Raw genomic sequence first — 26,870 nt, forward strand, 5'->3', positions numbered from 1 at the left:
TGGTATATAAATATGTACTTAGATCTGATAAGAAAAGCACTACAATGCTCCTATATTTAATTTAGCAAGACAATAATGCTGCAGTTGTACCTTGAGGGCTATTTTCCAGATAGTAATGCACCCATCCACACATTGTCTGAAGAGCACAACAGAGACTTCAGGCATCTTCCATGGCCCCCACAATCCCTGGATCTCAATCCAATTGAGCAGATCTGGGATGAACTTGAATATCGCATTCGTCATCACAGCCCTCAGCCTACCTCTCTGCACTTAAGTATGTGCATTGTGTGCCAGAGGTGCCATCAAGGAAAAAAGTGGGAGGGCAACAATGCTGGACGAATGGATCTGTGCATAAAGTTGCAAATCACAAGGGTAGCTCTTACCTCTAGTAACATTCCTTAAGAGGTCAGTGTAAAGCATCTGACTTCCCCCTGAGACTCATATTGCTTCTGCTGCTGAGGTACGACAGGAGCAATCACAAATCTGCACGCAATGTATTCCTACATGTTACTGTATATACAGCATTCACTGAACTCACACTGATACACACAAATTGCATGTAAGGAGGACATTTAAAAAAATAAGCATGGTAACAGTAGGGGGGGGGGGGCAAACCATACACTGCCCCCCCCCCCCACCAGTAGGAAAAGTGCAGGGGGGGGGGGGGGGGCATGGCCCCTGTGGTGGTGACACCCATGGTCCAACCCGATATTAGGTTTTGGTCCTTATAAAGTGTCCAGTGCTTTTGGGTTCTGTTGTTCCAGTACAGTGTTATCCTCATTGTTCTCTGTCTTGCTTTGAGCTTGCCTGCAGAATCCTAGGTGCCAGGACTGAACAGCCTCCCTCATTCCATTCATGTGACAGTGTCCCCTTTCAACTAGCCTGTCTACTTCTCCTCTCTGTCTGTATAAATGTAGAGGAGGTGGGGCTAGTTGAAGAGTCACGTTGTCACACAAGCTAAAAAAAAGCTAGATTTATAGACACAGAGCAACAGAAACCACCAATACACCACAACACAGGGGGTCCTTTCTGGCTCTGTGTGTGAGATTAGACCAGTGCAACCAAATCATTCGTTTTTCTCAATTGCTAACGCAAAATTCCTGAAACAACGAGCACAATTCTCAAAACAGTGAACACAAAAACAGAAACGGACTCCTCATTTGCACAACGACTAACACGTTTCTCACACAGTGTAAAATGCTATACCATCTGCATGAGTCACTTGATGCAATTCAATCACTTTAATGCTGTTTCATATGTGAGTGTCACACATATCTGTCCCTCTTTCTCAAGCCAATCGATGAGTTTTTCTCCTCTCGGAGGTGGAAGGGTTAGGACTACAATCCCCCTGAGCAGGGCACACTTCCTGAAGGAATGGACTTGGTCAGTCCGACATTGGGGCAGATGCCTGCCAAGCGTGGATCCATCACGCCAGACGATTCTTCCGCAGGTGCCTTGCTAAGGAGAACATCTGCTGATTATGTGACACAGCTGAGCAACTTATGTGAGGCAGAATGCAAATATTATTGTAATACCAAACATTGATCTTGCAAGTTTATTATTATTATTATATATTTTAAATTATAAATTAATTACTAAATGTATTGCCCATGAAATGAAAAAAAAACGACATGTTTTGTGTATACTGTTTTTTTGAGCCTTTGAATTGCATGATCGTGTTCCAATTGAAAGTTGTACTTTATTTTGGTTGAAGAGTTAAAACGGTATTATTATTATTTATTTATTTCTTAGCAGATGCCCATTTATACAGTTGGGTTTTTATTGGAGCAATCTAGGTAAAGTACCTTGCTCAAGGGTACAGCAGCAGTGTCCCACACCTGGGATTGAACCCACGACCCTCCGATCAAGAGTCCAGAGCCCTAACCACTACTCCACACTGCTGCCGGTATGACCCTACATTGCTGTAAATATCAGGTTTTGCAAGATGTATGAAAACATTTGACCTATTCATTTTGCAATTGTATTTGATGTTTTGCAAATTGTGCAACTGTGGTGTTTGTACTGTACTGAATTGTGCTAATAGCATCAGTGCTTTAGAGATTGAGAAAAACTGAAATAATTCTCACCCATTCTCTCTCAGTAAGGGGGTCAGTCTTCCCTGCAAGCCTTGTTAAGCACAGTTAGCTCACACCATGTTAATCTCACTGCTGGTTATCAAAGCTCACTGAAGAAAGCTCAGACTATCAGTTAACATGTCCCAGTGTTAAAGCAGGGCTCTCCAAAATGCTTTCCCATTGACGGTCCAGGACTCTCAACTAAAACAATGGAAATGTTGGGGGTCCCAGTGAAAGTACAAAGTCTTAATGTTATGGTACACAAATATTTTTTTATTAATTAGTTTTGACAATTTTATAACAGTAAGAAACACACACTAAAAGCCACAAACACATTTTTTTCTGTCTAAAAGAGAATAAAACAGGCATAGCAAAAGAATCCACAAAAGCAAAATTCATAAAGATCAAAAGGACAGCCAAGCATTCTAATGACCCAGGCATCCCCACTGCTCTCAATATTAAACACAAGCATTCTACTGACCCAGGCATCCCCACTGCTCTCAATATTAAACACAAGCATTCTACTGACCCAGGCATCCCCGCTGCTCTCAATATTAAACACAAGCATTCTACTGACCCAGGCATCCCCACTGCTCTCAATATTAAACACAAGCATTCTACTGACCCAGGCATCCCCGCTGCTCTCAATATTAAACACAAGCATTCTACTGACCCAGGCATCCCCACTGCTCTCAATCTTAAACACAAGCATTCTACTGACCCAGGCATCCCCGCTGCTCTCAATATTAAACACAAGCAATCTACTGACCCAGGCATCCCCACTTAAGTGCTCTGGCTTTTCTGTTCCGTACCACATCATGGATCATTCTTGCTGTGTTACCTGTTTGACAATGTAGGCAATAATCCTTACACTATCAGTGTATTAGAGCAGCCATTGTGAAAATACTTTAAAGTTATAAGTGCAAAAAGTTGTCAGGCTGTAGCAATGAAAAGAAAAATACCAGGTATGTTATTTAAACAGTTGTAGCAACACGTGGGGACGTGAAACGTTTCGGAACCCCGCTACTTACTCTTTAAATTTAGCATTATTACTATAGTACAGCTAAATAGACAGCAAAAAAATCAATTCTTCTGAGCCATTTCTTTCTGTCAGCAGCCGCTAACTTCTTTCAATCACAATTGTTTATGCTTTGGAAGCAGTCGACAAAAAAGCCCGAACTGGATTTCTGCAAAACAAGCAACTGCACACTGGCGGGCACGAGAAAGGGGAGCACCTCAGTATAGGTTCAGTCCTTTAGTCCACTCAGATCCAAGTATTCCCAGGTCCATGTTTTCCAGTTCTCCACAGTGGGAACTACAACGCAGAGTATGAGATTGCTAACATTCTGAAGCTTGAACCTCACACAACGCAGCTGCGTTAACTGAAATCATACCAATCCTCCGTGAAGATCCATACACATGCTTGCTACACTGGTATTATTTGGGTCAGTTTACAAAAGCAGGCACAAATAAAAGCCTGGACAATGCACAATGCAAAACTACACGGTCGCGCAATATTCAGTCATTCATGTCATAATACAGTTATAGGACAGTAAAGTTTTTCATTCATTCTAGAACCATGATGAATTTACAAGACAAATCAGGACGGTGCAGTCTGGTCTCAGGGATGCTACATACCGAGGTTAGGATACTCGTTTCCATCAATTTATTTATTTTCAAATTAAGTTTAAATCCTAAACCCTGAAACTCATTCACCACACGAGTTATGGATTGCTCCTGATAGTTGCAGATGGGTTTCCTTTCTGCACATTCCCACTCTGACTGCACTGACAGCAGCAGAGAAGCCTCTTGTGATGTGTCCATGTCACTGCCCACTTTCTGACAATCAGGGTGCAAGCAATTGAAGTGAATTTTTACCATTTACAATGTATGCTCTTAGGAGTGATACCCAAAAACAAATATTACAAGGATTCATAATGCAAGGTTAAAAATGTTTTCCTAATGAGTGAAAAGTGCCATTGAACATGGTCTTTAAGGTTTCTATCCTCTCTGAATTCGCTGGTGTGTTTAACACAGAAACTCTCCCATAATCAGAGCAGTAATACGGTTTCTATCTGGAGTGAGTTCGCTGGTGTTTTTTCAGGTGTCCTGAATGACTGAAACTCTTCCCACATACAGAGCAGTGGTACGGTCTCTCTCCCGTGTGAATTCGCTTGTGTGCTGTCAGGTCTCCAGATTGTCTAAAATTCTTCCCACATTCAGAGCAGTGATACGGTTTCTCTCCAGTGTGAATTCGCTGGTGTGTTTTCAGATCTCCGGACTGACTGAAACTCTTCCCACAGTCAGAGCAGTGATACGGTTTCTCTCCTGTGTGAATTCGCCGGTGTCTTTGAAGGTGTGCTGACCGACTGAAATTCTTCCCACAGTCAGAGCAGTGATACGGCTTCTCTCCTGTGTGAATTCGTCTGTGTTTTTCAAGGTGTTCTGACCGATTGAAACTCTTCCCACAGTCAGAGCAGCGATACGGTTTCTCTCCTGTGTGAAATCTCTGGTGTTTTTTCAGACTGGCTTTTCTACTGAAACTTACACCACAGTCAGAGCAATACAGGTCCTGGTCTGTGTGAATTCGCTGGTGTTTTTTCAGGTTGTCTTTTCTATAGAAACTCTTCCCACAGTCAGAGCAGCTATATGGTTTCTGTCCAGTGTGAATTCGCTGGTGTATTTTCAGGTGTCTTGCATTACTTAAACTCTTCCCACACTGAGAGCAGCGACACGATTTACCACCTTTATGAACTTTCTTGTGCTTTTTAAAATGCTCTAACTGGGCAAAACCTTTCTCACAGTTAGGATATTCTCCACCGCCCGCCCTCGCTTTAGCTGCTGGGCTGGAACCTGGAAAATATGAACAGGAAAGAAAGTAAGAGGGGCTGCTTGTAGGCTTAGGGCATGTGGCTGGGTGGTGGAGTGGACTAAAGCATGTGAATTTCAGCTGTGGGGGCTTGCACTAGGTTACACACTGGGGTATACGCCCCAATGGCAACATTATATGTAGATGTTAAGTTTATCAGTAGTGAGTCCTATCTTGAACTGCTTGGAGAGGTGCAGGACAAACAAGCACCTAGTAATCTAACCTACATGCTCCCTCCCCTCTCAACCACACTGTGGATATCACACAATCTAGAACGACAATGTCACAGCTACTGGGAGTCACTCACCTGCTAGACTGTGTTTTGAATATGAATGCCTGTCTTCCTTTCCACCTCCTTGCATGCTGTTGGGAGAGTCTTCCTCTCCAGCGCCTTGCTCTCTCACGCAGATTCTCTCCAGCACCACACTACACTCCCGCAGGCATACAGGCTCCAGCTCAGGGATGTTTGGTTTGAAGTCCTCGGATTCTTCCTTCACTGGTTCCATGTGGCCAAACTCTACTTCAAGGGGCTCCTGTTTAATACGGACAACGTCCATCACCTCTTCTTTAACACAAAGGTGTTCTTTTGTCTCCAATTCATTGTGCTCAGCTTTAATCTCAGAGACCTGTAGGTGACAGCAGTCACATATCTCCTGTTTAATGGGGAGGGAAGCCAGGCCAGAGAACTCCATTTTAATGGGGACAAGTTTAGATTCAAGGAGCTCCTCTTTAATCTGGACAGATTCCATCTTCACACTGTCCATGGCAGCACATGGGATTCTGTTTAGTAGCTGCTAAATAAAAAATAAAATAAATGTAATTCAGTGCTACTAAGGCTATTCAAGGGACCGACACAAAACACGCCCTGTGGGCCGTACAGTATAATAAGCAGTACCCTTTTATGAATGTTGATTTTCGCTAAATGTAATAAAAAAATTTTATATTTAAACTGTACAACGGCTGTGCCAACAAAAACATAGAATAATACAAATAAACAGCAACTGTTTCCCTGCCTGACGTCACAAATGCTGCCATGACTGTCATTTACTGTCCCCGGTGTACCTTATTTGCGCAAAATATCTGCCTGTGGAACAGGAAAACTGTACGTATTAAACGGTATATACGTTAAACAAGTCATGTTGTTTGGCGGGGTCATGTCTCTCAATACAATGCAAACAGAACTCCGATCTAACAGGATCCGTTATAAGTGGAGTGCGCCTGTACACAATACAAGATCATTCAAGAACATGTGTTAAATACAAGCATTTCGTTAACATTAACCACCAATTATAATTTCTAGTTTAACTAACAATCTGTGTAAAAGAAAACAAAAGCAATTTCAAGTATTTGTTCATTACAATAGTATTGACATCCCTTATTTAGTATTTCATGTCCTTTCTCAGACTATTAAGATTTTTAGAAACATTACAACATATTTGAGGCCCACTTTGATATACCATATGAATTGACACGGATATAAACGAGACTGGCATAAACAGATACATTAATTAACATATTTTAAAAAAAATGTTTTAAACACGTACAACAAGGCAAATCAAATTATTCTGATAAAGTTTAACATAAAATAAGATCTGGCGAATCCGGGTGCAGTTCCTTCATTCTAAGAAGGCAGTCACTAAACTGTATCGTTTACCGTATTGAAAGAAACATTGTTACACGAAAAATCACCTTAAGTACAACATGCAGGTGGTAAATAGTGACATCCCCCGCCCCCCTGAACCCTATTGGCTCACACACTCACAGCGACACATTTACATACACACGGACCAATCGCTCAGACCCTCGGTCCCGCACAAGCAGCTGACTGGCGGGACCAAACACAAATCCAGTGCAGCCAACACAGACCCCTGCACTGTACACGTGACATCCTAGGCAGCACGCCAGCGCTGCCTAGACACTAAACGCGCTTCCACTCGCAGACTCACGCAGGGTGACGCACGCACACACACCTAATTATAGGAAAGTTCAGTGTAGCACCCCAGAAGTCCCATAAGAACATAAGAAAGTTTAAAAACGAGAGGAGGCCTCATTCAGCCCATCTTGCTCGTTTGGTTGTTAGTAGCTTATTGATCCCAGAATCTCATCAAGCAGCTTCTTGAAGGATCCCAGGGTGTCAGCTTCAACAACATTACTGGGGAGTTGGTTCCAGACCCTCACAATTCTCTGTGTAAAAAAGTGCCTCCTATTTTCTGTTCTGAATGCCCCTTTATCTAATCTCCATTTGTGACCCCTGGTCCTTGTTTCTTTTTTCAGGTCAAAGAAGTCCCCCGGGTTGACATTGTCTATACCTTTTAGGATTCTGAATGTTTGAATCAGATCGCCGCATAGTCTTCTTTGTTCAAGACTGAATAGATTCAATTCTTTTAGCCTGTCTGCATACTCCATGCCTTTTAAACCCGGGATAATTCTGGTTGCTCTTCTTTGCACTCTTTCTAGAGCAGCAATATCCTTTTTGAAACGAGGTGACCAGAACTGAACACAATATTCTAGGTGAGGTCTTACTAATGCATTGTAAAGTTTTAACATTACTTCCCTTGATTTAAATTCAACACTTCTCACAATATATCCAAGCATATTGTTGGCCTTTTTTAAATTGAAATTGAATCGGTCTTGTTTTTGTTCATTTTGCAAACAAATCTGTGTCCAGCCACATCCGTGTGTCGCAAACTACATTTTAATAATAATTAAAAGATAAATAAAAAAGGAACTTACTTGTTTATCGTCCACGCCTTGCAAACGGATGTGCACTAGCATTTAAATACTACTACTACTACTACTACTACTACTACTACTACTACTACTACTACTAATAATAATAATAATAATAATAATAATAATAATAATAAAGACTCCGAATGCCTTAGTCGCGTTTTTATTAACTCTTGTTTTGCTGTTCTTTCTTTATACGGCTTTATAAATGGCGCTGGGTCTTATTAATTGCCAACAGGTTCCTCTTTTAAACGTCACTAAGCTGTTATCAGCTGACTCGGTGACATGACAGGGGTGCATTCTGCAGCGACAGACGCAGCTGGTGGCAGTGTAACGCGTGTATTGTACGCAAAACTTAAACTCTCGTAAGGGCATACAATCAGATTACAAACTCGCGGTTTTCGTGTTTTGTATTTTGGAAGATGCACCAATTCTTTGTATCTGCATTACAACTTAAGCTTTATATATTCTTTTTTCTATAAACAATCTTTTAAAATTATTATTATTATTATTATTATTATTATAAAATGTCTTTACTGCACGGTGCTATCATTCAGCAGTAATTTCTAGTATGTATTATGATTTCTTTATCTTAAAATGTCTCATTATAATTCAGATTACACATATTTTCTTATAACATACTTGAACAAAGTTTATAAACACAAATTCATATATATATATATATATATATATATATATATATATATATATATATATATATATATATATATATATGTTCAATTTCCGTTTGTTGAAGTGTAAATATGTAATCTTGTTTAAAGTACTTGACATTGTACTGGCCTGTTTCAAGATGAATCTTGATTGATATTTAGGAGGCTGTGTTGTCCAGTGGTTAAAAAAAAGGGCTTGTAACCAGCAGGTCCCCAGTTCAAATCCCACCTCAGCCACTGACTCATTGTGTGACCCTGAGCAAGTCACTTAACCTCCTTGTGCTCCGTCTTTCGGATGAGATGTAGTTGTAAGTGACTTCAGCTGATGCATAGTTCACACACCCTAGTCTCTGTAAGTTGCCTTGTATAAAGGCGTCTGCTAAATAAACAAATAAGTAGAAACGGCACAGATACTTGCCAGCAGTGGATCAAGTACAAAACTCCCTGCTCTGTATGTAACATTCTGAACAGGATACAGAATAAAAACTCGCCCTTTGTTTATTAATATACACATTAATATCAGCATTAATTCAAGATCATTATGTTCTTTACTATGATTTTTAATTTAGCATTTCTAAGTCGTCCTGCATAGCCTTAGAAGTCCCCCGAGGGTCACGCTATGCCGTTATCACTTGATTTTCACTTTTGTTTATTATCATTAGTTGTCCATTTCATAAGAAAACATTTTTTTCAGTTCACCCAGAGCATTTTGTATTGTAGCGTTTCACGCAATAGGCAGAACAGAAGGAGACATGCTGCTTTTAGGTTCAAAGCTTTATTTAGGATATCTCTTAGCACCCTACACAGACCATTGCTCTTGCTGCTTGCCCTGGAACGACCACCATGAGCATCCAACACTTTTATAACTTAGCTCCGCCCCTTTATGCTAATCGAGTGTCGGAACGAACAGCTATCCTATTGGTCCCCAGCCGCACACTAGGACCAATGGGCACACACAACCAACAGCCAATGACAGGGGCCAGAGCACACATGCATGCAGGATAGCTCGCACAGCCACAGGGACAGAGCGAACAACAGGTGATAAAGAGGGGGGGAACACAATACAGCAGTATTAAAAACACACAGTGGAAACAAGAGGGAATACAGTACGCAAACATAATACACGGATCGCTACATTACCCCCACCTTAGCCTTTTTGCCCCCAAAAAGTTCACAGGGCCCCATGCAGCATACGACTGTGATTGGCAACCTCCACCCCTGAAACACAGACCCCCTCCCCGCATGTCCGGTTTTCCCTCTAAGGGCTTTGGTGGGTGGGCCGGCTGGCCGTGCTGTGCGGAAAGCAGTCTGCTTTCCTCCTCTGGCCTGAGTGACTCTCGGCACCCCAGTATCAGGGGCTCCCTCGCAGGCAACAGGGGTTCTTCCTCAGGCGACGGCAGATCTGGGCTCTTCGGCAGCAGTTCTCTCTGCTCCTGCCCCTTGCTCGCACCCCTTGCAGGAGCCCTTAAAAGGACTGGCGGTTCCAGTGGTGGCTCTCTTAACAAGGCAGATAGCGGAGGTGCTCTCTCGGGCGGCGGGTCTTCCATCTCACACACTGGAGATGGTCCAGGATCCCTCGTTAACCTCCACGAACAGCCGCCCCTCCTCCGCTTTCGTTTTTGGGCAGGCAGTAGGTCCCCTTCCTCCTGGACGGGGCAGCACGCCACTTGGTGCCCGAACTCCCCGCAGGCAAGGCACCAGCCTTGATCCTCCAGTCCGCCATCCCACCGGTTCTGTGACGGCTCGGGGTCGTATCACAGCCACTGGTCCCTCTCCGTCTTCTATCTGCTCCTGCTCAACGCTGGATTACTTATTTTTTTTCATCCCAATGATAACATCAATGTAACAAAACAGGGTTAATGGACAGCCCTTACAAGGACTCCCTGGAAGCAATCACACTATGATGATTTGGCAATAGAGAGAAGAACAAACAGACACACTCATTGCAAGGTCACGCACTTTACTAACACAGAGCCCAAAGGCTATCTGCTGAACACAGTAAAAGCAGAGGGGGTCACTACAAAGACGCGTCCCCCAAGTCCCCCATGTTTGAGCATACACCACCTCAGTCCCTCCCCACATTTATAACAGCTCCCCCTCTCAATGTTTAATACCCCTTTTATTCCAGTTAACAGTTATCCATGATCCTGTGCGCTCTGTAACTAATTTGCATAGCGCCCCCGTGCACGTCACAGTATGTTACACGCGGGAACGAGATTTCTGACTTTAGTTTATGCTAAACTGAGGAGAAGATGTGCTATTAAATAGTCCCTCGCGATCGCTGAAAAAAACAAACAAACATTGCATCGACTTGCAGAATTTTCAGTGCGTATCAAAAAAAAAAAAAAGAAAAAAGTCGTGCATTTTTCATTAGCGGTACCACTAGTGCTGTTAAGTGTCACTAGAATAGCGCATACACACGATCTGTGTATCGTAGTGAGAAGCAATTTATTATATATTCTAATAGAAGTACAATAATAAAATGGTTTGGATAAATTAAACGCTGTGATTGGCTGAAAAACATCACATAACCGTACAGTAACAACTGTCTTAAGAATGTAAGGAAGTTTACAAACGAGAGGAGACCATTCAGCCCATCTTGCTTGTTTGGTTGTTAGTAGCTTATTGATCCCAGAATCTCATCAAGCAGCTACTTGAAGGATCCCAGGGTGTCAGCTTCAACAACATTACTGGGGAGTTGTTTCCAGACCCTCACAATTCTCTGTGTAAAAAAGTGCCTCCTATTTTCTGTTCTTTATCTAATCTCCATTTGTGACCCCTGGTCCTTGTTTCTTTTTTCAGGTCAAAAAAGTCCCCTGGGTCGACGCAAGGCTAGGGGCAATTTCGTGGATTTATTTTCTTTACAATCTCAAAATCTCTGTCTCTTTGGGCACGGCGATAGGTTCTGTAGTGCAGCACTGCAGAATCTAAAATCAGGGGGCAGATCGGTGTGTTGGATCTTAACAGCGAAGGGACACCGTATGACAAAAAACAAACAAAAAAAACAAAAACCCGAGGTTCTAATTTTCAAGAATATGGTGTAAAAGGTCAAACACGTTACAGTAATTGTAGATACCAGTGTGTATTATAATGCAGTGAACAGTTTTGTTCAGGTTGACCGATGTGATATTCTGCATGCCTGCCTCACTGACCGTCTGGGAGGTTCTGAAGAAGTCATGGGTTAAACTAATGTTGAGAACAGCTGCAGGCAGCGCGTTTGAAGGAATTCAAAATAAATGTGCAGAGTGTGCAAGGTGAAACAGTGATTTTAAATTATTTTATTAGCAGACACCCTTATCCAGGGTAAATTACAGTTGTTCCATTGATTAAGAGCAGTAGTAGAATACAGTAAAGTGTGCAGCTGTTAAGTTGGGTGCCATATAGTCCAGTCGAGAGTTGTGAGGTTTACAGATGCTGTCTGAACAGCTGTGTCTTGGGGAGGCGCCGAAGTATATAAAACAGTAAATAAGCAGTTCCATTTTTAGTTTTTCAAACAAAGCTTAAAAACTTGAATATCTAAAAAGAATAATGAAAAACATAGCTAATTTGTAGCTTCTAGAGACTACATATAGGATCTATTACGCACTGCCTGAATGATACATTATATACAGCTTAATTTAAAGCTGAAATGTTATTTTATTTTTATAAAACAGTAGTTTTATAAGCACAATAAGCGACACTCAGCCTATTGCCTCGTGCCTCGCAACACCCAGGCGTGTGTAAGACTTATTTACTATAAGTTTTAACTGCTCCTAGTCAAACTCGCTCTTACTTATACTTTACTGCATTCTTTATTTTGCTCTTAAATGTTATCTTATTGTACTTTCATAACTGCTCTTATCTGTATTGATATTTTGTAATGTGATATTTTATAATGTGATACTTTATAAAACGATACTTGAAATTTGGCCTTGACTTAAGTTTAGTGGCCGTGGTGCCTCTACAAATTGATTGAACCAAAGGCCATTTTGGCCTTGCTCTTTTAGGTTTCAATTTAGAGCCCTGCAAGGATTCATAATGCAAGGTTAACATTTTTTCCCTAATGAGTGAAAAGTCCAATTGAACTTTGTCTTTAAGGTTTCTCTCCTCTCTGAATTCACTGGTGTGTTTAATGCAGAAACTCTCCCAGTCAGATCAGTGATACGGTTTCTATCACGTGTGAATTCGCTGGTGTATTTTCAGGCTGTATTTTCTACTGAAATTCTTCCCACAGTCAGAGCAGCAATACGGTTTCTCTCCTGTGTGAATTCGCTGGTGTTTTTCTAGGCTGTCTTTTCTAGTGAAGCTGTTCCCACAGTCCGAGCAGTAATACGGCTTCTCTCCTGTGTGAATTCGCTGGTGTTTTTTCAGGTGCCCTGAATCACAGAAACTCTTCCCACAGTCAGAGCAGTGATACGGTTTCTCTCCTGTGTGAATTAGCTGGTGTGTTTTCAGGTTTCCTAACTTTCTGAAGCACTTTCCACATTCAGAGCAGCAATATGGTTTCTCTCCTGTGTGAATTAGCTGGTGTGCTTTCAGATCTCCGGACTGACTGAAACTCTTTCCACATTCACAGCAGTGATACGGTTTCTCTCCTGTGTGAATTAGCTGGTGTCTCTCAAGGTGTGCCGATTGGCTGAAACTCTTCCCACATTTAGAGCAGCAATACGGTTTCTCTCCTGTGTGAGTTCGCTGGTGTCTTTCAAGTCTTGTAGACTGATTGAAACTCGTCCCACAGTGAGTGCACCGATACATTTTCCCTGCTGTGTGAATTCTCTGGTGTGTGTTAACATGTACCTGGGTGAAACCTTTCCCACAGTCAGGATATTCTCCTCTGCCCGCCCTCGCTTTAGCTGCTGGACTGGAACCTGGAAAATATGAACAAGAAAGAAAGTAAGAGAGTCTGCTTGCAGGCTTAGGGCATGTGGCTGGGTGGTGGAGCTATGGGGGCTTGCACTGGGTTACACCACGTTAGCTACACAAAAGGTCAACTTAAAGCCTTTATGTGTGAAAGCAAAGTTAGTAAAGACTGATGCTGGTGAAACTGAGCTCTGGGAACAAAATCTGACTTCAAAGTTCTCCTGTAATATTGCAGGTCTATTTCCCCTAGCATACACTACAATAATATCTTTCTCATCAGAATTAGATTACAATTATATCATTCTCATCATGGCATTTAGTAACTTGTTATCTATCTTGGGGTATGTACAGATGCATACACAGAACTGGAATGTAATCTGCATCAGAAAAACCAACATCTAATCAGAACAGCTGTCAGTGATGTGCTTGGAGACTGGAACTGCTCCCTCTCTTTCTGTGTTTGTAAATCATCTTTTTGATTGGTTGCAGAGCTATGCAATCACAGTACATTAGACACTTGCAGCACTATGCAAGAGCATTGCATCACACCTTTACAATAATATCCATACTTTTACGCTGAACATTTATAATAATATAACAGTACTTTGGTTTTTCTCCCCCTTGATATAATACCTCCTGCCCCAATGGCAGCATTATATGTAGATGTTAAGTTTATCAGTAGTGAGTCCTATCTTGAACTGCTTGGAGTGGTGCAGGAAAAACAAGCACCTAGTAATCTAATCTACATGCTCCCTCCGTCTCAAACACACTGTGGATATCACACAATCTAGAATGACAATGTCACAGCTACTGGGAGTCACTCACCTGCTAGACTGTGTTTTGAATATGAATGCCTGTCTTCCTTTCCACCTCCTTGCGTGCTGCTGGAAGAGCCTTCCTCTCCAGCGCCTTGCTCTCTCACGCAGATTCTCTCCAGCACCACGCTACACTCCCGCAGGCGTACAGGCTCCAGCTCAGGGATGTTTGGTTTGAAGTCCTCGGATTCTTCCTTCACTGGTTCCATGTGGTCAAACTCTACTTCAGGGGGCTCCTGTTTAATACGGACAGTTTCCAGCACCTCTTCTTGTTTAACAGGAAGGGGTTCTTCTGTCTGGGGGATCTCCAATTCATTGTGCTCAGCTTTAATCTCAGAGACCTCTGGCTGGCTGCTGTCATATTGCATCTCACAGAGCTCCTGTTTAATGGGGAGGGAAGCCATGAACTCGCTAATGGGGACCAGTTCAAGTTCAGGGAGCTCCTCTTTAATCTGGACAGATTCCATCGTCACACTGTGGTATCACACGGGATTCTATGTTTAGTAGCTGCTGAAATAAATGTATTTACATATTTAAATACAGTGTTACTAAAGCCATTCAAGGGGCTGACAAAACCTGGCCTCAATACTAGGGCTTTACTACTGAAGTGACATAGAATCTGTTGCTAAAGTTTATAATACCATAGGATTTTACTTGTTGTAAAAGTTTACATCACTTATCTATTCCATGTATTATTCATTGTAGATTTATTTTGTGCAACTTATTCCAACACATTTGTTTCAGTTGTAACAGTTACGATAGTGTTTCTAACACTATCCAGTTGTTTATAATTATTTTGCCTAATATTAATCAGTACCAAAAAAAAAAAAAAAACTGCCAAACTAGCTGAGTAATTCCTAATCTTGTATTTATTATTTATTTATTTATTTATTTTTAAATAAGAAATCCCTAAACGTATTTTACACGAGTCTAATTAATCACCCCCACACTCTTAATCGCACCGTTAAATACATCTTGCTTGATTATACTAAATGGTTACTCACCACTCCACACTATAAACTGACATTTGGCTTGCTCAGGTCAACCACAACACAATATCTGAACAGGATACAATAAGCAATGATACATTTAAGGGAGAATTATGAATGCGTACAGTAATGGAAAGTGCGTGGCACTGCCCATTCAGACTGCTGCTCTAACACGTGGAGTCCGGTTTGAAGAATGATGGAGGAAAGTTGGCGAGTTGAATAATAATAATAATAATAATAATAATAATAATAATAATAATAATAATCCCTTTGCAATCTCCTTCTCTGATCTAGGGGCTCGCTCTGCCATTTGAGTTCACCTACAAGTTAAATATAAAGGCTGATTTTCAAGGCGAATGCATTTTAAAAGATACATAAGTGAAGACCTTATTACAATAATATAAAATCCTTAAATCTGCCCATAACCGCACGTTAATACTGTGTGGAGGGTGTTTCGATCTCACTCAGCGCAGTGTGCTCGAGGTGAGATTCTGACACAGCTCAAACTATGTGACAAAACAATTAATTCATCTATATTATTTATATTCTAGTTAGTTTTAGCTTACGTCTATATGACCGCGTTATCATAATTTTGGTCTCATCTCTGTGCTAGTAGGAAATTCTTATACCATGCGGAAAACATCTTAATATATTTGTTATGTAACAAATCTACAATGAAGAAGCATAAATGGCATACATACACAGAGAGTACATTACGTACCTGTTCTTGTACAAGAAGCATTTACCGTGCTGAAAAGCATGTCGCTATAATAATACTATAGCAGCAGGCAGGCTTCAGTCACAGGTCTCAGTTTAAACGAACCTTGAATCGGTGTTGTTGATGCCCGCCACGCCTTTGCAAACAACCAAACTTCAACACAAAATGAAACTTACTTTTTTGTTATCGTCTACTGGTGCGTTTAAATCGGGTTTTATTTTATTTTATTTGTTTACTTCTGGCATTTCTTGTTGATTATATTCACGACGTGTACTTAAATGACTGCAGGACCCCTTTCAACACGTCACTGAAGCTCTTATCACCTGACTCGGTCACATGACACGTTTGTTTGCATACCTAAACTCAACTGTAATTGCCTTGCAATTCGAAGACGATCACCAACCAATGCTTTTGGGATATGCCTGCCACAGGTCAGGTATTCACTGAGCATTTTATATCAAAGCTGCCGATAGCCCGATTGGTCTTTGTCTGTGACAGGAACATGACGTCAACACGACTGGGGAAAGCTAGGGAGTGTGTGTGTGTGTGTGTGAGAGAGAGAGAGAGAGAGAGAGAGAGAGAGAGAGAGAGAGAGAGAGAGAGAGAGAGAGAGAGAGAGAGAGAGAGAGAGAGAGAGAGAGAGAGAGAGAGAGATATCGATCTGCTTTAGAACGCTGTAGTATGGGAGATTTCATTTCCATTGAAGATAACAGCATTTCTGCATATTGTGCAGCTGCAGAATCTAAACAGAATATTTCAAGACAATTAATACCTGTTCCAGGTTGCAATACTATTTATTTGTACATTTTAATGGGGCTAAAATGATTTTTTTTTTTTTTTTTTTTTTTTTTTTACATTTCCCTTGTTGAATCCGATCTGCAGTCTCGTTATCTACTTCCAGAATCCATTCGTAATTTTTGTAGCACGGTTTGATATTAGCTGTGGGTGCCACAATCTTTTTTGTTGAGTAGCTCATCAGCTCTTAAGAGTCGGTGAGTTTGTTAAGTCGGCAACAGAAATTAGGAATGCTTTTTGGAAGTGTTACTACTCATCGTTGAGTTTAGAATTGTTGTGCGCGCATGTGAAACCCAGAAAAGACAGTGTCTCCTCGTCAAATAGCAACACCACCGTTTGCAGCACTTGGTGACACAGCCCTGTTAACCACCTGCGTGGAGACTGGGGCAGCCCCCGATTCATTTTCTCTCTCTCTCTCATTGGACTGGAGCTGTTAGATCCAGGGTAGGATTTAAACTGCTCCTCAAACTTGAATCAATTCTCTGTGGATTCCATTAAAGCATTTTACAATAAAAACACATGCCCTCAGCCACATGTTAAATTAGACTTTATTGTTTAAAAACAGAAAACTACAGCTTTAAGCCATTGTTTGGTTTGCAATGGGATCTATAAACATTGCTGCCGCTTCCTTTCTGTAATTATGTAACCTTTCCATTTGTTCAATTCACGGCTCCAGCCACATTCCCACGTGTTTTTGCAGGTAGGATTTTAACTGCCTCCCTGTCACCCACTATTCCACACACACACAAACACACATCCCTGTGCTCACATACCACTATACATTGTAACTCACCCGTGATACATAACCCAAACTATACAAATCAAACCAAAATACACCCAGTCACACCAATATAAAAAATTAAGGGGACAGAACATATTGGGCACATTTACAGATCATCACACAGTGCATTGGAATGCCTCGTTCAAACTGCCGAAAGAACCACACTGAATAAACTCGGCTGATTTGGTTTTTGTTTTCAGAGTTGCTTTCACAATCATGATTGAAATATAAAATGTTTACAGGTCTAAAATATTAATGTGATCAGCAACTGTTGTTTCTTCATCTGAGATTGTCACTAACTTTCTGCTGTGTAAGTTTTAATCAATTGAGGAAGTAAATGTATTAATTGTATCTGTTTTAAATTGAAGTCATGTGGACAAAGCTATTAGGTGAATATGTTAAATCAACTAAGAACGTGATTGTACTGCATTTAGAATGTATTTGGGACAGGTGCAATTTAAATGCAATGGTTAATGCACACCCAAATAACTATGATATAATTATCAGAAGTACTCATGATTCCAGGGCTGTGCTATATTTTACCCAACCAATAATACATTAGCAACAAACCCAAATGAGTCTTTTTTTAATGGTAAACCAACCACGTATGCATGCAGAGCATGTAGAGTGGAGTTTGTTCTGCGTGATTCACAAGTGATCTGCTAGAGCCACATCAGCTGTGTTAGTGGAAGTAGTTCACAGATAACACAGAAGAGCTCTTAAATTACATTTTCAATCTTTTATAACTTCAATGTCATTTCTTTTAAGAAACACTGGACTGGGGTAAAGGCCCTGTGAATGTGTCTCCAAGTCAGACAAAGCTGAAGAATTGCATTTATAACTGAAGCTGAAGTGGAAGTACATGTTTGGTCGTTTTTGTGGTTACTGCACCACGGCACACATTACTAAAATATCGAAGACAAAAGTTACACGGTTTTGTTCATTTTGCTGGACAGTTTAATAGATAAATGCAATGACTTTGGGAGACTAAGCTGAAGTAGAGTCCCCATTGACCAACGCGCTTCGTGCAAGAAGACACTATGGAGGTGAAATGACCCAGGAGTGCAAGTGTAACATTTCCTAAAGGCCAAGCATCAAAACTGAGAGCTTTCTTTAACCCAGAGTGGTACCAGATATTATTCTATAATATCAAAATACATGTTCACCACAAAGATGCATTGTTTTCTTCAAACCTGAAGAATTATGGAATTATCTTGGTAGCTACAATCACTTTAAGAGATAAATTAGTAAGTCACTACCTAGGAGGTCCTCTACCAATTACCGGTTGGGAATCAAATGCATCAGAACAGTAAAACTGGTTAGGAAATAGCGATTGTTACAAAATAAATCTCCATTTCAGCAGACACAAAGACAATCCGTTTAAAAGGGCTGATATAATTCACATTCTTTATTTAAAAAAGAAAAATTATACATACAATATTAAACTATAACGGACTGAAAGTATAATCACACAGAAATAATGAACAATCCAAGTTTTTGTTTTGTGGGTGGGGGCACAGACTATTATTATTATTAGCATTTATTTTCAAAGAAGGCTGACTTCAGGAAAACAGGACAAAAAAAAAAGATAACTTATGTAACGCAGAAGCAGAAACTAAAACAGACTCCCCCTGCCCCCCCCCAAAAAATAAACATACAAATCACTTCCCGTTTCTTCCGTCAACATGCAGCAGCAGGACCATGAAAAGAATGCAGGTTGCGATGGATGCAGATTACATTTGTTTGAAATTTAAAACGAGGACTGATCAAGATGTATGTAGCATGCACCCTGTTAATGTTACTGGTATCAACCAATTGTTCAGGTACACAGCGTATGAGTGCTTAAATTAAGGGGGAGAGGTTTGCTTCTTGGGGTGTTAACTGCATTTTGGTACAATGCCTTCAGTGGCCTGTTTTTCTGTCTATTTGGGGGGGGGGGGGGGGGGGGGGAAATCAGTGCATCACAATTTGCCTAAGTTTTTCAACTAGGCACTCAATTTGTTTTTCTATAATAATAATTCTAGTAGTGCACACTATACCGTCCTTCGGATGAGACATACCAAGGTCCTATTGTAAGTGACTCAGCAGCAGCATAGCTCACCCCCAAGTCTCTTTGGATAAAAGCGTCTGCTAAATTACTAAATAATAATAATAATGCTGCAATATTATTAATAGTCTAATCTGAGACTTGTTATACCTACAGAAATGGCTTCACAAAGTAAAACCTGTCTCGAGTCTACTAATTGCCTGTCCCTAGCTGAACAGATTATCTCCAATAGAAGTGAGAGGGAGGGGCGAGAGACGACTACAGTACAAATGAAGTGTAACTACCCCCCAGTGAATACAGGTTTCACTCGTACACAAGACTAGGATACAAGTTAGATAGAATTACCCTTCACTTGGGGGGAGACATTCTAATGAATATTTGTAGAACGTGTCACAATATGACAAAACTTCATTTAAACAATAGTTTGTTTAAATGTTTTTTTTTTTTTTTTATGAATGACAAAAGGAAAGAGGAATCTGGTTGAAATGACCCCAGTGTGTCAGTGCCCCACCCCCCGTTGAGTGGAAAAGTCAGACTGCTCTGTCAATTGTTTGAGGAGCCAGCGTCTCTGTGTGCGTCACTCTGATGGTTCACTGTGCTCGGGAGACTGCTAGGGGGCGCTGCAGCTCTAGCGAATGGCTTTGACGGGGCTCTTGAAGCTGCTGGCTGCCTGCAGTTGGAGCTGATAAGCCATAGGGTGGATCTTGAACCCGTAAAGCCTTGGGAAAAATCAATCAATCAATCAATCAATCAATCAATCAATCACAAGTGGTTAAGTTATGATTCAAGTCATGGCTAGCCACCTCACAGTCCAGAAGACCCTTCAAGCCAGGACCTTCATTAATGAATAATCTTCAGCAGCAGCAGGATGTTTAAGATTATGGAGATGCCCATAATCCCTGCCATGCAGGTAGTTATGTATATAAATGGAAAATGTACAATATCACAACTTTAAATAAAACCTGGTGCTTGAACAGTAACTGCCGCTTGGTGCAAGGACAGAAGTATTACTGTTACAAAGCTGAAATCATCTGTGTTTTATACTGGAAGTGTAGAACTCAGACACTTTATAAAACTACCTCCCATCTCATTCACTTTCCAACACATTCCACAACAGAAAGCAAAACAGGTTCAGGATCACAAGAAAATAATTCCATCTCAGCGTCACGCAAAGTTTTATACAACCATGAATGTATTTTCTTGTAATCTTTCTGCATTCCGAAAGGTATTTCCAGCTGGATCAAATATTTTTTTAATAGAAATTGTAACAATTAATCTATAAAATTATGATTAATTCCAACTCTGAAGTCTGTACTCCATGCGTGATTGATAATACGCGAACCCCCCACCCCCTGTGCTGACAGGTTTAAATGGAGCGATAACACCTGGCCCACATTCCCCCTCTCACCTGGGTACGAACTGGTTGGCGGGCCTCTTGGGGCGGTATTCGGGGTGCACCATGAACAGCATGTGGGGGAACCCCGTCCCAAAGTAGGCTCCGTCAGTGTGGTGGTGCCGCGATGATTTGGGGGTGTACACGTCCATGCACTTGGGACAGTACAACTTGACCATGGCCTCACCCGGGATATCAGAGAGGCCTGGGGAGGGGTGAGATCCGGTTACACTGGGGTCCCGTACCTACCTACCTCTTGCACAAAGGAGTTGAATCTGGTTGTCAAATCCAGGAGTCTACTGGGCAGCTATTTACTTCTAGCAAACTAATATGGTGTTAATTTAACATTTCTCCTAAACGTATAACCAGTCAAACATATACGCAGGCATTTATTTAAGTGTATAGTGCAATTTATTTAATATTCTAATGTCTTGAATTGAATGCTGTATACACAACCTTATGTACAGATATATGCTGCAGTAATTCATAAAACAACAATGACGGCTTTTCTGATTGGTGTACAAACATCCCCAGTATTTTGTAGTTCAAAATGTTTGAAATATGTTTAATCCTAAAGTTTAAGACCTTGTAGAGCCCCCTTGGACTGTTTTTGTTAGCTTAGGTAAGGTAGCCCGAGATCTAGGCTAAATCAGGGTTTGTGAAACAAGCAATTTGAAAAAGAAACAGAAACTAAACACACGCATACACAGTTAAACTGTTGAGACTACACAGATAGCAGGGATGTAGACTCCCCAACAAAGAGAGTGAGGAAGATTTACATTGAAGCCCTACACAGAGAGAAAGAGAGAAAACAGAAAGAGAAAAGCCTCAATACGTAATCGAAAGAAAGCAGCGATGCCAGAGCAGGAGTAGCACACGCACGCGGTACTTCAGTGTTCAAAGGGTGTTCACTCACCGATTGGGAGCATGGGCTGGTTCTCACAGTACACTCGGGGACAGTACCCAAAGTCACCCTGCTGGTACTTCTCCAGCTGAAAGACAGAGTTCACAACAAGACAGTTAGCCACCAAGCGACTCCTGATAGACGGAGAGCGAGTTCTCTATAACAAGAAAACAGTCAACAGTGCTCCGTTCAGAAATTACAGTGCTTTGAATGGAATGACTTCAGACCCTGCACTTCTCCACACAAGCTCAAAACCAGATAAAGGTTAAACCTGATCAGTATGACTCAGTACTGGAATAGCAGAACCCAGTAACACTGACTGATTCCAACCCCCAGAAAGATATTAATGAGAAGGTAAAAACAGCAATTAAAATGACATCGGAAGCTACTAACTCATTAATATATTAGGTATATTTTGTTAAACGTTGATTGCATACACCAGTAGAGGGACAGTTTTTTTTAGTACTAAGCTGGATCCCTGTGGCTGGCTTACCATCTGCGCGATGCCGCGGTTCGTGAGGATGTACCGTGCGTGAATCAGTCCGTACAGCATCTCTGCAGCCTGCTCTATCAGGTCACTCTGGTTTGGGTTATCTTCCAGCTCCTCATCTACAAACACACACAACCGTCACTGTGCCAGTGTTTCATAGCTTTGTGTCTGTGCTGTGTAGCGGTGCAGAGGTGGAAATCCGCAACAAATGTTGGACAGGTATAAATCAAATGTGCAGACAAAAGCCCTTCAAAAACTACTAAACTTGTTATAGGACACATAGTCATTGATAAAACTGTATTAAAATGCAAAAGGGTAATTCTATACGAAATCAACCAAAATTGTGAAAATATCACGATAGATTTCAGATTTTGGTGAAACTTGGTACAGTTAGTTAAATCTGATGCTTCTGTGAGCAAGTCAGTTTATTTTTCTTTTATTAAGGTAGCATAATTTACTGTGCAAGTATTGAAATTTGTTGTATTTGTCCGATTACTTTGTTGCTACATACACACATATATATACACACACACACACACACACACACGTGTGTAATAGTGATATGTCCTGCTTCCTTGGCTGCAGAAATAAGGTCCAGTTTTTTAGTTTTAAACTTTCATTGCGGTTTTCCCAAAAAATGATTGGGCGTCAAAAACAGCTAAAAGTTGATACAATACCAAACCAATCATAATATGCATCCATAATATAGATGTGCGTGTACGTGGCTCCAAATAGGGAACAAGAGCAATTAAAAATCAATCAAATAAAAACCATGCTTATCAGTAACTGATTAATTGTTGCATCGCTAATACAATGATACTTCAATGTCAGAATTCAGGATCAGACGCTTACAATTGAGCATTATTGTAAAGGACCAGGGTAATGAACTGTTCCTCTCTCACAGCTGCATGAACAGCTCCAAATAATAAGTCTACAGGCGAGATGAGAAGTGTGTTCCCATCACAGCAGAATTTTCTGGGACTGTGTGCCAGGCTTTGTGTTCTACCAGCGAATACCGGGCTACTGCACCACAGGCTGGCCTAGCTGTGACCTACAGCAAGGGGTACCAGAATGCAGCAGCTTTAGAGATGCAGTAACTGGTGATAGGGCATGTTTTTACTTGAGAGGTGCAATTGAACATTTGGAGTGCTTCATTTGGAGCCCTGCGTGCCAAGCGACCCAGAAAAGCACACCTTCCTTGCATGTTGATAAAGTAAAGCTATTTGTGATGAGGAATGTCAGAATCTCCTAAACAAATTGCATTCATTACTTTTGAATAATAAAGTTCTCATAATGCACATACATTGCTATGCACCAGTAGTATTTACTGAAGAGTCTACACAAGTTTGCTTTTGAATACTAAATGCACCAATTATTGTTGGTTACCTAACACTGGTTGCGGATTGCACCTCTAAGCAGCTTATCAATAGCATTGTATTTGTAATATGAATTCAACCACCAAGTGCATATTTCTCAGCAGAATAAAAGGAAGGGAGCAGTAATAATAGTAATGAATATTTTGAAGCATGGGTTAGAGAAAGTGTTAGTGCAGTGTGTAAATGTAAGTAAAAGCAGATCACAATGCAGGACCTGTAAGGACCTCAACTCACATGCAGCGTGGGACCTACCTGGCTCCAGGTCTAGAATCATGTCCAGTGCTTGCCGGTAGTGTGGCACCTGTTCATTCAGCCCGGTCAGATTGAATTTATCCTGAATGTAGTCTTCATCCACCTGTGGAAGAGAGAGAGAAACACACATACCGTAAATACAAAAAACTAGCAGCGTCAAGAATGACTGTACCTATCCACCGATAGGGGTGTAACGACTCACTGTCAGAGATGGAAAGAAGCTTCGTTTTAATATGTGCTTGAGCCCCAGTGTTTAGGTAACAAGCTCAAGGAATGTATCCAACTTATTTCCATCTGAGCACTGCGCATCAATCTTCCCTTGCATGATACATTGGGATGTATTTTCAAAGCATTTAATCCAGTCCTGTTTTTTGAAAGCTGTAAAATGCCTGTTCACGTCACAAAACTACAAAAACAACCTTAATTTTCCATCCAGCAGAAGGACTTGTAGCACACAGAGAAATAGGTACACAGTTTATTTCAGACACTGTCTGTTTCGCTACGCGGACAGTGTGAAAGCCTGCATCGTACAGTACTGTATTCCCCCCCCCAAAAAAAAAAAGTTAGTTACGTTGGTGTGAAAGTTTTATAAAGTAACATTTAAACTTGTCAGCAGTCAAAAGCAAAAGTTTATATTATTGGTTTTGGTGTAAGCCTAATAGTTAAATACTTGTGTATGTTGATGTAGCTACATTATTTGGTGGCCTTTCCGTGAATTCTTGTTTTTTACCCCCGCAATTCACCTGTGAAATGTACTAAAAATCAATGTGCCAAAATCATATCCTTACCTATTGTATTCAAGTTTTCTTGATTAAAAAAGGCAATACTTTATGTTTTGTTTTACAGCATGTTGTGTTTGGATTATATGGGAATATTATATAACAAGCTGAATTTAGTATGATAGTTAAATTAGTCAGGATTTGTGAGATTAATTCAAATGCTTTGTTTTTGGACATTAAATTAACAGTAATGACCAACCATAGTTCAGACCAAACTTGCTTCTGTTAAAATGTGTTTATTTTGTATTATTACAGTGTTAGTGAGTTTCTAACCCAGATGAAGCTGACAGGTAAGAGACAGACGCTTACTTCACAGAAGAACTCGTTGCCTCGCAGTCCACAGAACCAGGAGATCCACGACACTTCCTCCGAGCTGCTCATTTTAATCTCCTCTGCAGGAATAAAAACACACTTTACAAAACATTCAAAATGCAAGGAATGTGGAGAATATTTCAGGTTCTCAACACGCACACATACATACAGTCGCTTTAATGGAACTATCATGGGGAATGTTTCCAGAAATTGTGTATTCCCACATTATTATATTGTGTGTATCTTATTCTATGTTGGCCCCCTTGTGCAATGTTGCTCTAAGTTTTTTCATCTACTTTTCCTTCAATTGTGTAATGTGAGTGCCATTTTGAAATGTCAGTTTTCAGCATGCGGCATTATTATAAATATGAAATGGTATTGTTTAAAAGACAGGGCTCGCATTAGAATAAGTGTAAACAGTAAGACATTTGCTTAAATTAAGCACAATTGCACGAGTGGCTAAAACACATGAAAAAGTTGGCAATCAATTTCTGCAAATATACCTGCTTACAGTTCCATTAAAAGGTGAAACAACGTCCCTAGAATGCAGGCAACATCCCCATCTTAAGACTCGTTGCTCATTTCAACAGGTCGTTTCTTACAGGTATCAAATCAAAAAAATATTATTCCATTCTAATACAAAAAAACGAATGCCCATCTATTTAGTGTTTGTGAAAAACAGCCCCATTATTACTGTAAGCTCCAACAGTACCCCAAAACCTGAAAAGGAGGTTATGCCATTTCAAATTAAACCCAATGATCTTAAACTAAAACCAACCGCTTAGAGAATGCGAGACAGACCTTTATTTCACAGCTAGAACTGTTCACAATACTGCAATATCGACTCGATTTTCATCTTACACTGCGGCTCATTGCAAACAGCGCTGTTGTTTCTAAACATGAACGTGTTTCTACCGCCGCTACTTCTAACGTAATGTTTTTAAGGGCTAATGGCTGTGCTACGCTAGTGTCGGTTTTTAATCCTAAATTAGTTGAATCTAAAAAAAATACAAACAGCTACGGTATCCAACTCTACGGCGCTATGACAATTCTACAAAATATGGCTGCTTCGTGATGCTTGGGCCTGCTATTTTTCCCCACCAAGACATATTAAGAAAACACTTCTAAAAACAGATAAAAACATATACTCTCGGTGTTTTACAAACTTACAGGTGAAGAGAGAGTCTCTCAGCTTTTGAAGAACACCGAATCGGGTTTGTTTTTTCTCTTCTTAACAGTATTTTTGTGTTTCTATGCGGATTTATGTCAGACAACACTGCGGCCCACACAGCAGCTACCTCGGTTACTGCAATGAGGGGAACAGCGCAGCTGCGGCGATCGGTGAACACACGTGATCTCCTCCAGCGCTGCGGCTTTATGGGAATTGTAGTTTTAATAATTGTCACGCCAAGATACCAAAACCGTGTGTCTGATTCTATATATATATATATATATATATATATATATATATATATATATATATATATATATATATATATATATATATATAATGATGTAATGTTGAAATAATGTAAATATCTCAGTATTATTGCTGTTAATGTGACATGTCAACACCACATTAGGTAAGTTTACAGTTTCACAATGTTTAATGATACTTTTGAGCCAAGTTTATGATTGTTGATTGGCCAGTTTGGAATGAAACAAAAAAACCATCACTGCACACATGTGAAAGTTTCTTTCAACATAGAATGTAAATCAGAAGCTGTATATCACCTTTCAAGGTGTAGCATCGCTGTGCTTGCCTATTGAAATTATTATTATTATTATTATTATTTATTTATTAGCAGACGTCCTTATCCAGGGCGACTTACAATTGTTACAAGATATCACATTATACATTATTTCACATTATACAGATATCACATTATTTTTACATACAATTACCCATTTAAACAGTTGGGTTTTTACTGGAGCAATCTAGGTAAAGTACCTTGCTCAAGGGTACAACAGCAGTGTCCCTCACCGGGGATTGAACCCATGACACTCTGGTTAGGAGTCCAGAGCCCTAACCACT

The 26,870-nt window shown here is 40.6% G+C and overlaps 2 protein-coding genes across 2 annotated transcripts; both read right to left on the reverse strand.

Annotated features, from left to right (window-relative positions):
• Nucleotides 1-2,327: 2,327 nt before the first annotated feature.
• LOC131709027 (zinc finger protein 239-like) lies at nt 2,328-16,141 on the reverse strand. Its single transcript, XM_059010631.1, has 6 exons — nt 15,710-16,141; nt 14,010-14,509; nt 12,502-13,192; nt 6,007-6,028; nt 5,252-5,732; nt 2,328-4,928 (listed from the first exon to the last, which is right to left on the reverse strand). Exons 2-6 carry the CDS (start codon nt 14,464-14,466, stop codon nt 4,147-4,149), a joined length of 2,433 nt encoding a protein of 810 aa, XP_058866614.1. The 5' UTR covers nt 14,467-14,509; nt 15,710-16,141; the 3' UTR covers nt 2,328-4,146.
• Nucleotides 16,142-18,675: 2,534 nt separating this feature from the next.
• On the reverse strand, nt 18,676-26,164 carry LOC117433984 (casein kinase II subunit beta). The gene is made up of 7 exons (XM_034056464.3): nt 26,006-26,164; nt 24,833-24,915; nt 23,745-23,847; nt 22,120-22,235; nt 21,639-21,714; nt 20,738-20,927; nt 18,676-20,048 (listed from the first exon to the last, which is right to left on the reverse strand). Exons 2-7 carry the CDS (start codon nt 24,902-24,904, stop codon nt 19,958-19,960), a joined length of 648 nt encoding a protein of 215 aa, XP_033912355.1. The 5' UTR covers nt 24,905-24,915; nt 26,006-26,164; the 3' UTR covers nt 18,676-19,957.
• Nucleotides 26,165-26,870: the final 706 nt, after the last annotated feature.

The sequence above is a fragment of the Acipenser ruthenus genome, chromosome 41, assembly GCF_902713425.1.
Source record: "Acipenser ruthenus chromosome 41, fAciRut3.2 maternal haplotype, whole genome shotgun sequence".
Lineage (NCBI taxonomy): Eukaryota > Metazoa > Chordata > Actinopteri > Acipenseriformes > Acipenseridae > Acipenser > Acipenser ruthenus.